The following is an 11,475-nucleotide window of genomic DNA, read 5'->3' as shown; positions in this document are numbered from 1 at the left end:
ATCCTTACATATCATATTATTCTTTGTTTAGTTTTTTTACTGGGTCTTTTGTTTGGTTCTTATATAAAAATTTGTTTTATTCTCTAAATATATATATATATATATATATATATATATATATATATATATATATATATATATTAATAATTTTTTATTGTAAAAAAATTATAACGATATTAGACTTAATATTTATGTGGTACACTTGTACGTAATATTTATTTATGGTTGAGAATATGAGGTTGAGAAAATTTATTTCATATTTATTATAAGAAAATAAAATAAATATTTTTGGTTGTATTACACATTTTTAAAAAATACCCGGGAATAACATTTTCATGTTATATTTTCAAGAAAAAATATTTTTAGAATTAAAGAAATAATCTGTGAAATAAAGTCTTCAATATAAAATGTTTTATATATTCCTGTACCTCGACATACCTTTTTGTTATTTTACTTATTACATTAAAAAATTCAAACACTATTATAATTCTAATAAATAATAAAAACTAATTTATAAATATATTTTTTAGGCAGAGGCTAAAAGATAAAACTTTTATGTTAAGATTAAAACTAAGTTGTCCTTTGGATCCTCTATAATTTTCAATTCGAAGATTTCAATCTCTCATTTTTAAGGAATAAGATTACTATATTTCATTTAAGATAAGGGAATAAATACAATGATTGGATGCTAGCACAAGATCTTGCAACCTTATATTAGCTAAGGTACTAGTTACATGATTGGTTTATTTCCTAACTTTCACAAGCAAAGATGTTTGAATGAATATACAAATTTAAATCATTTAATAGAGTGAATAAACACTTAAGCTCGAATATAATGAAATAACTTTACTAAACAAAGAATGAACTAATTAAACACTAAAATGTATCATCTAATAACTTGACTAATTATCACTTCAAATGCTCTTGCTCTTGCTCTTGCAGAGCTTGGGTCTCCTTCTATAGCTTTCAAGGAAGAGATCCGTTACGAGATTAGTGCTTTTCTTAAGGTGATTGTTTCCTAACAACTTGCAACGTGTTCTTGTGGAGAGAGAAGGAATAAAAAGTATGAAAACATTTGCATGTACTCTTCTCTTAAACGAAAATGACCTCTGAGTAATATTATTGTGAATTCTTCTATTGCGTCCTTTCATACTTAAAATTCAAACATTAAAAATTCAAAATAAGAGAGGCAAAAGTGAATTTGCTAAAGTTGAGTTTGTGCATTTCTCTTTGTAGCTAACATGAATCCAATGGTTGGACATCACTTATATTTAATGTAAAATAATTTATGTAAGTGATTAAGTTCATTGGGTGCGAGTAAAGATAACAATGTATAAACATTAATTTTCACAATATAGTAGATGTTAGTTAATAACAACGCGTTAGATGTTGAATATTACTCTTAATAAAGCAAGTTCCACGGGGAATGGATGCAAACTAATAAGAGCTTTAGGATAGACAATAATTACCATGTTTGCTCATATGTATTAAGTCTTGTTTCACTTAATAACAGCTCATTAGTCCATCAATAATTAATATCTTTGTAATCAATAAAATCATGAGCAACGATAGATTATTGTTAACTCGTTGGCAAGTGTACCAAATGTCCAAGTAATAAAGACTTGGAAGTCCGAGTGTCGATTTTCATAAGAACTTTGTTTTGTACTTGTGTTGGATAATTTCCAATTTATAAGAGAAAAAGATAAGATGAGGTATAAAAGATAAATTTAAAAGAATAGAGTATAAAATAATAACTATTAATAGAAAACAAAAGAAATAATAGGGAATTCAATGGGATGAGAATGTTAGGACCTAGCATGCCTTATTTGCCTAAGATGTATTATTTGTGATTTTTCTTTATCAATTAGGTGAATTTATCCTACCCACATCAGTTAGAATACTTGCCATTGATGTCTCATGATGGTAAACCTATTTTACCTATCTATCTCCTAAATGTCTTTGCAAAGAGCCAATAGATAAAATGTATGAAATTCTAATTCTAGATGCTTGCTTTGATGCATGAGCATAATGCAATCACTCTATGTCTAACAATGATTTTATTAAGATACCCCTTCTTTTTAGTTCTATTAGAAATTATCCTTTATCGAACAACTAATTCCTAAAACAGATGCATGCAAACCTTCCTTGTTTTTCTATTAAAGATTATCCTCTGTCGAGCACTTAACCCCCAAAGATGATGCAAGGATGAATAATCCATGAAATTAAAAGTAAGAAAGGATAATAAGAAAGAAAACACATGTTTGCATTGATAAATATGAAGTGTACAATACATCTTTTGGCTTTTTAGACCTGTCAGGCCCCAACTAAGGGTTTAACCTCTCATAGCCATAAGGGGACTTACACTAGAAAAGGGGTATAGGAACTGATGGAGGAGAAGGGATGGAAAAAGGGAATAGAAAATGATGAAAGAGAAGAAAGAATTCCCTAAGGAAGAGTTCTCAGGCTTTAGGTGTGTATTAGAGTGCTTTGAGACTCGGTGTGTCTTTTCTCCTTGGCTTTACTCCTTTTTTATAGCTACTGGAGTAGACTTGGGCTTGATGCCAAAATATCTTCCTTATTTATATTTTTGATATTTTCTGGATTTTTTTGCTTTTAATCCCTCCTTTTCATATCTGCAAACCATAAATAAGAAAAATATCAATTCCTAATATTAAAGGAAAAAATAAATGCTAAAAATAAATATTTTTAAAGATATTTTCAATATATTTTTATTATAAAAAATAACTCATATTTAACAGTTATCAATTGTTCAGTTGGGAATGTGAACCGTCTAGACTTAACAAACTAGAGGTGTCAAAATGGGTTAGCCCAACCCTCACAGTTAGCCCACCATGGGTTAAACATTAAACATGCCAAGTCAGTCCAACACACCTTTAAGTGAGTCATGAAAATACCAATTCAGCTCGGGCCACCAAAGATTGGTGGGTTAGGTGGATTGACTCACCAAATTAAAAAAAAAAAACATTTTTCTCTATTTTTTTTATAAAATTTTTTTTACATTTTCCCATCAAAGGAATTTATTAATTCAAATGATTCAAATGCAAATACACTCAAATAACCATTCAACATATAATATTATCATTCAAGTAATCATTCAAATGTCTCAAATACATAAATATCATTCAAAAGTCTTAAATGCCAAAGTCTTAAAATAATATCCAACTATCTAATTGTCAAAACATTAGTCATAGTCCAACAACATTAGAGTCTTAAAATTAAAAATACCAGATTGATTTTAGGTCATGAGACTACTAAAATAACACAATCATACAAGTTTTTTTTTTTATATGGGTTTAACGGGCCAACTTGGGTCGAACCTATTTGACCCGAATCTGTGGTGAGCCGAGTTGACCCATCGGATTTAGCTCACTTTGAAACCTCTAATCTGAACTCAAAAAGGCACGTGATAAGGAGGGAGTTAGCTAGGTGTGTCTCCCTCTTTCAGGCATCCTAAGATCAATACATGATTATTAAATACCACACACCTCTCGAAGGACTTTGTTGAAATCAATTGCTTGGAAGAATTGAAATAGGAACATACCTTGTTCAACCTCTTTTATTGCTATCTCTCTCCCTGCCCATCATATCCTCGCCATTCTATCCTTCATCACATTGGTTTTGATAGTTCGTTCCATGAGGAATCTCCCTACCAAACATAATGAAACATTGGCTTGATTCTCTAATTCCTCCTTTACATGGAAGATCAAACCATTTTCCTCCTCCTCTACCAGCGACAACTTCTCCAATGACTCCATCCCAAACCTTCCTTTTGCACTACTAGCACCCAAGAGACTCTCATAAGACAAAACCCTAACTTTCATGGCAGAGAGAAAACAAAACTCTCGCAAAGGAGATAAAACTAATTTTGTGAAAGAACTAATAAAGAATGCATAAAAATTAAACTTATATAAATACTAATGGTTATACATCATAAATTCCCCCAATCAAATTTTATAGCAATTATATAGTCCAATCAAAATGCACTTCCTTACAAATGGATACATATACAATAGTTATAAATTGCACCATTCATATAGTTATCCATGTGAATGCTATGTGGTAGCCAGTTCCTTAAAACTTTCATCCTAATCAATGACCAACTAACATGGACCAACTTCTCAAAAACTCATATTGGGTTGTCTTTTGCTCCCTTTTTTCCTGACAAAATCACATTGAACTTTTATCATGCTTTCTCCATCTATGAAGCACGAATACCTCTCTTGAAGTGTAGTCGTGTTGGACACGTTTTTGACATCTACACCCTTGGACACATGTTCGACACTTGTCTGACACTTCTTATCAGGTGTTTGATTCAAAGATTATTTTGTTGGCTTGAACACTTAAGTCGTCACCTTTGCACAATTGGTACACTTGAAAAAACATAAAAGGTTGGTTTAAAAAGATGAGTATACTATCAATTTAGATATTTTGTTTTATGTTTCTCATATTTCATTTAATTAGAAGCTATATGTTTGTGTGTGTATGAGATGTCCTATATTTTAAACATTAACCATATAGAAATATCTATATCTGGATGGTATCCGGTGTCCATGTCAGAATCCATGCTTCCCCACACGTACGTTGATTATTCAAAACCAACTTGAAAACTGCTCAAGCAAGAACAACAGGCTGCAATGGATGAGAGCATCTTTACCGTAGGGTCTTCTTCCCAGATCTTGGTGTGGAAGATTCATTCTTTGAAGATTCCTCACTATAAAGAAATGGAAGATCTCCATGTTGGAAGATCAGTTCCTCCACAAGAACAGTGAAAATCCCAAAAGTATCATTAAAAAAATCATTTTTCTCAGATTAATAGATTTTAGAGGTAAAATAAACACCCAATTTTGCACAATGAATGAGATGAAAAGAAGGATGAATGTCAAGCAAAAATTACAGATTAAAACCAAAAATAGTGATAAAAACTCCATTCGTTGATGAATGACCATTCTGCATGGCCACTCCAATCGTTGTTGTCGTCGTGTGCGAATGTCCTCCACCACTCTGTGTGAAGGAGAATGGGGGAGGGGAAGGGGAAGGGAATAAGAAAATTTAAAGGGAAAGGGAAGGGGCAGAGGGGAAGGGGGAAAGGGCGAAAGGAAGGGAAGGAGGGGAAGGGTAAGGCTGAAGGCACGCAGAGATTGAGGAAAAAAATTAATCTGAGGGTGAGGGTGAAGAGAAAAAAAATTAAAAAAATGAACGTTGCGTAACTTTGAAAATTGAGCGTTGCCTTTCAAAATGCCTGAAAAATTACTGTTGCCTTTCAATTAGTAGGCAACCAGTATTGTTGGTAATTTTTTCAATTTATTTACAGTAGAGTATGTTTTTTATTGTTTAAAAAAATTCAAATATTTTGCAACCTATAAATTGAGCACACATACTGCACATATTTTGCACACCAATTCTCTTTATCATTCTTTATTTCTCAATCTCTTATTTGTAATCTCAATCTCTTGCTTTAGTTTTATTCTTAATGGATCCAAATCAGTATAATTGGGCTAGAAAACATCACACTAGTGGAATGAAGAGAACATTCTACAAAAAAGAACTCGCAAGTTTTCTTTTCTATTGAAGAGGATACACATCTTGTTGGTTAGTGGCTTAATGTCTCAATGGATCCAATTGTTGATGATGATCAAGCAAGAGACTACGCAAAAGAGCAGTGAATCAACTGAAATCACGATGGCAAAAAATTAATCTGGGTATGCAAAAGTTCAAGGGTCATTACAAACAAGTGGTATCATTGAAGAAAAGTGGTTGCATGAATAATGATGTCATGCTTCATGCTTCATGCTTCATGCTTCATGCATATGCCATTTGGAAGGAAGACGAAGGAAGACATTTTGGTTTGGAGCATGGTTGGCGACTACTAAAAGATCAATCGAAATGGTTAGACCACTTTACTGACAATGGCTTTAAAAGGATGAAGATTTTCGCATATGGGGCGTATTCATTGTTATCTAATCCAGAAACACCGGTAGAAGATTTTGAAGCTGGCACACAATCTCGAATTGTTCGTCCAATGGGTCAAAAGGCAACCAAAAGGAAGAGCAAGGGGAAAGGAGTAGGAACATCTATCAATCCCATGGACTTGACTGGTGTGGAGGAAGTAATGAGGGAAATAAATGTTTTCAATGCCAGACTAGCAGACTTAAGGGAGAAAGAATTGGAAAAGGAGTACTACGACATTCTAATGAAGGACACATCTACAATGTCCGAAAGTCAACTCTAAAACAAACAAGTCTTTTGTAAAATAATTAGGCGCAAACTAGGTATGTAATATTAATTTTTTAGGTAGTTTTAATTTGTTCAATTTTTTTCTTTGTGAAACTTGACCGTTATAAAAGTAGCCATTATAAAACTAGTCGTTATGAAATTAGTCATTGCATACGTAGCCGTTATAAAAATAGTTGTTGTATAATTTGCTATTTAATTGTTCAATTATCATTTGTTCTTGTACATCTTCTCCAAACAATCTTCTTCTTTCACTCATTTATGCAATCAATCATTCATACAATGGATCCAAATAATGACTTTGACAGAGTTTGGAAACAAATTGTTTATGAAACATTTGATGACGATAGTGATAAACAAATCTTGAGCTACTTACGTGTGGTGAAACAACAGTCAATGCAAATGGCCTAGAAGAGTGATTAATCGCAATCGTGAAGATGGACATTTACGATTGATGAATGACTACTCAAAAAATTCAATATACACAGAGACTTAATTCTGACGTAGGTTTCGAATGCGACGACAATTGTTCATTCGAATTGTCAACGCTCTTGGTAATCATGATGAGTATTCCCAAATGAGACCTAATATTGTTGGTAGAATAGGTCTCTCACAATTGCAGAAGTGAACTGCAACTATTCATATACTGGCATACGGATCACCTACTGATTGTGTGGATGAGTACGTTAGAATTGGCGAATGCACTGCAACTCAATGCTTACAAAAATTTGTAAGGGGTGTCAATGAGATATTTGGACAAGAGTACTTGAGAAGAGCCAACAACAATGACAATAATCACCTACTACAAATTGGAGATGCACAAGAGTTTCCCGATATATTTGGTTCTATAGATTGCATGCATTGGGAGTGGAAAAAAATTGTCCCATTGCATGACAGAGCCAATATTGTAGAGGTGATTATTGCAAACCCACAATAATACTTGAAGCTGTCACTTCACAAGACTTGTGGATTTGGCATGCATATTTTGGAGTTACAGGTTCAAACGATGACATTAATGTGTTAAACCAATCGTCTATGTTTGATGACGTTTTACAAGGTCGAGCTCCTCTAGTACAATTTACAATTAATGGAACTCCATAGAATACAAGGTACTATCTTGCAGATGGTATTTATCTTGATTGGGCCACATTTGTGAAGACCATACCAATGCCACAAGGTCCCAGAAGAAAATTATTTGTAAAATGTCAAGAAGCAGCAAGAAAAGATGTGGAACGAGTATTTGGTGTACTCAAATCTCGATTCACAATTATATGTCGTTCATCGTGTGCTGGAAACACGGATACAATGAATGACATAATGCTGGCATGCATTATATTGCATAACATGATTGTCGAATATGAATGAGATACATTTAGTGGTAATGTTGATGTTGATTATGATCACGTAGACAATGACATTTTAAATGTTGAAGTATCTCGTGATGCTCCTTCTGACTACTACATACTTACAAACAAGACGCGTTATGCATGCAAGGAAAATTCATCAACAACATCAAGCAAATTTGGTGGAACATATTTGGGAACGTTACCGTCACAATAATAATGAAATTTAATTTTTCTTTGCCATTAATGTGTTGGATTTTTTTATTATCAAATTTATGTATTTTTTTCATTTATTTAACATTTAGTCATAAATAAAAATTAAATTTATGCTCATTTTTCTATTTCTTAATATTATAAATTTTTTCCTTACATCTTTTTATTAAATTTAATTGCTTAATTAATTATGTTTAATTTAATAAATATTCCAATAAAATATTTAAAAATAGAGTTTATGTGGGACTTATTAAAACTTATCTAAGATCCAAAAATGAAACCTATCACTAAAAGAAAAAAGAAAAAAATCTTAAAAAATCTTCAATCTTATATAATACTATATGATCTAAAAAAAATAATCTAAAATCTTAATTTAAAATCTGTCAATAAAGATGGTCTCATGACGTATTCGAGATGGTTCCTTTTGATTTAAAAGACTACTCAAATACGTTTTAGGACCCATAAACCTAGCATGGGCCGGTGGCGTATGCCTCAATAAAAAGGATCATATCATAGGATAAAACCATATCTAATTGGGGCAATCCGTTTGTCTTTGTTTACTTTATTGGTTATCACTTTCTATGTTTTTATAATAAGCTTTATTTCTTTGAACCTTTGGTTGAGATGGAGAAAGAGGAGCGTCTACATATGTGGACTCCACCACCATGGTGGGGCCCACTAGCAGCCCAAGTTTGCCGACCACAAGGCTTTGTCTTTTCCATAGTGCTTTAGTCTCCGCCTCCTAAACCTTACTTGCCACAGAGGAAAAAAAAAATGAAAAGAAGAAAAGAAAAATCTTTTTCCCTGTCTCACGGACATAGCTCATGAGTCATGGGTTCCTACAATAACTATTTTTTAATGAACATGTTTTTCTTTCACATAGGATTATTATTAGGAATGATAAAGCACATATTTAGCAGGTTCAAAATACAGTACTACCCCTGTGTTCATTTTGTGATTGTGAAAAAAATTGTATTGACGTCTGAATTTTGAAACAAATATGATTGGTTATTATTTTCTTTTCAAATTCAATATTAAATTTTGACATAAAGGGATTTTTTTTAACGAATTTGATGATTGATTTATTGTTATTCTTTTTTGGAGTACCATAGTGATGATTCAGTCTAGTGTTCTTAGGCTAGACTTTGTATTTTTTTTTTTAAATAACGATTTCTTTTGTGTGTTGTGTATGAGAGAGTGATTTTTTTTTTTTTAAATAACGATTCAAAATTTTAACTCAAATGCAAAAATTAAAACTATTTATACAGTATCCTTGACATCTTTTCTGGTACATAGTGCCTGATTCGCATTAGAATAAAAATAGATAGAATTAACTGTAAAAAATAAAAAAGTGAAAAAGAAAAAATATTAAATATTAAATATGTTTTCCGTTAAAAAGTACAAAAAAATTGGTATTATAACGACAATACAAATTGCTATACTTGTTTAGAAAAACAAATACAGCAAGTGTACTGAAAATATCATATTTTATTTTATTACTCGAAAGAAAATGACGTAAAAATAGCATGATATGAAATTATGAATTATGTATAAATATCGCTGTAGCTACTAAAAAGTGTTATACAGCAACAGATGTATATAGTTTGTCGGTAACCTAAGAAATTATGGATTGAGCCCATGGAGGGTATTTTGCAAATTGCAACGTTCTTATTTTCATTATAATCACAAAGGAAGTGGGATCAATTTACATTGATATTTTATTATTTATTTTCTTAAAATTTAATGAATAATATTAAGAACTTATTATAATCATTAAATTTTAAGAAAATAAATAATAAAAATAAAAAATATTGATAAAAGTTGCTCCTTTCTAATAATAATAAGCAAAAAAATATTTGGGGTCCTTATATAAAACTTAAAAAATATTGATTTTGTCTTTAAAATTTTTTGTATTAATTTATTCCTTCTAAAAATAAAACATATTTTATCTAGTCCTCATTTAATAGATGATAATTTGATGTGTGACTAACACATTTACACGTCTAATTTAATTACAAATGAATCAAACAACTTGTGATGACTAACTCTTCTCAAATCCTTTAAATGGATAAAACAATTTTGTACTGCTAAAATTTTTAATAAATTATAATTTTTCGTCTGTCATTTTCTCACATTTTTCGGTGAGATTAAAGAAAAAGATGAAACAACAATGAGTTATGATGATATTTTTTGAATGTGCTTGAAAAGATAAAAAGAAAAAATAATTAAGTTCATTAATCATGTCAGAGAATTGTCTAAGTTACCACCATTGAATACTAGAAAAAATATATTATATTTTTACAGTAACTAAATTAATATGAAAATTTTTATAAAAATAAAAAATATTTTTCAAATTTTATTGAGATCTCAAACATATTTTATGCTAATAATAATAAAAAAGAATTTGAAAGCTTTATGCTAACTAACTAAATGAAATTACAATCACCTAAAAATTCAAGCCTGTATTTAGTTTTTTTGACCCCTTTTTAAATATCGTGGCTTAAGTCATCTCTGGCCTTTTCTTTCGTTGTTAACATTAAATACTTAAAACAAGAGTCATTGCTGATATGGAAATTTAATTGTTTAGTGAAACAAAAGCTTAACTGTTAAGGAAAATATATGTTGAAACACACACGTGCAATTCATGAATAGTGAAGTTTTTCCCATCCCAAAGTTGATTTTATTGAGCTAACAGATATACTATCTGCCAACTACTTTTTCTCTCTACTTAAACATACTGTAAACTCTTCCCAACACTAACCGACGGAATGTCCTTTATTTAGAGCTTTCGATCAATTCTATTTGATAAATATGGAGTCTTCAAAATGGAATCAAATCAAATACAAAACAGAAAACTAAACCAAAAATCCTAAGTGGATGATCATTGATTTGGTTTTTTATTTTTCAAATCGTGTGGTTTGATTTGATTTACGGTTTGACATACGAAAATTAAACTAAATTAAATTGTACTGTGATATTCTTAAAAATTATTGTTTTAATTAGTGTTTTATTATTGAATAACTACTTTTTAAGTTTTCATGGTTGGAATTAAATATTATGAATGTTATTTTATTATTTTTTTTCTTGAGTTTGCTGATTGCAAATTGGAAGTAAGTATTATGTTTTGTTTTTACTTTTTAAGTTGAATGATTTATTATTTAAATTTAATAATTATTTTTAAGTTGAATAATGATTATTCAATTTAAAAAATAGTTATTGGTTTACTTTAAGTTCAATTGTTGTCCATTTATATAATTGATTGATGAATAAGTTATAATTCAAGTTTTGTCCAATTAATAATAAGTTTTTTAAGCATTTTTTAATAATTATTATTCGAATGTTCAAATCACAAAAATTGAAACAAACCAAACCAAAAAAAATTGATTTTGTTCGGTTTGAATCTTGTAAATACTTTTAACCGAATCAACCATACCATATTTAATTTTCTTGTTTGATTCAGATTAATTTTAAATCAAGATCACAAATACTCCTAAAATCAGGTACTATTTTCATAAGAGTTATTTTAATTCTGTTTATGAAGTACCACTATAATAAAGCAATTGATTGAAAAAAATAAACCATAATAGTTTTTCCTGGAATCAGATGAGTTTCCTTAATAGAGCCAAATTCACATTAATCAAAAGTGTACTAAACTAAAGCAAGTAGT

The 11,475-nt window shown here is 30.3% G+C and overlaps 1 protein-coding gene across 1 annotated transcript; it reads left to right on the top strand.

Moving 5' to 3' along the window:
- The first annotated feature begins 5,722 nt into the window (after positions 1-5,722).
- On the top strand, positions 5,723-6,250 carry LOC114372997 (glutathione S-transferase T2-like). Its single transcript, XM_028330558.1, has one exon. The coding sequence runs from the start codon at positions 5,723-5,725 to the stop codon at positions 6,248-6,250; it is 528 nt and encodes a 175-aa protein (XP_028186359.1).
- The last annotated feature ends 5,225 nt before the right edge of the window (positions 6,251-11,475 follow it).

The sequence above is a fragment of the Glycine soja genome, chromosome 11, assembly GCF_004193775.1.
Source record: "Glycine soja cultivar W05 chromosome 11, ASM419377v2, whole genome shotgun sequence".
NCBI classification, from domain to species: Eukaryota; Viridiplantae; Streptophyta; class Magnoliopsida; order Fabales; family Fabaceae; genus Glycine; species Glycine soja.
The sequence above is the reverse complement of the archived record's forward strand: the minus strand, read 5'-3'. Positions and strand labels throughout refer to the sequence as shown.

What these genes read in the sequence shown, in the direction of transcription:
- LOC114372997 (XM_028330558.1), top strand. Translation starts at nt 5,723, where the DNA reads ATGCAAAAGTTCAAGGGTCATTACAAACAAGTGGTATCATTGAAGAAA.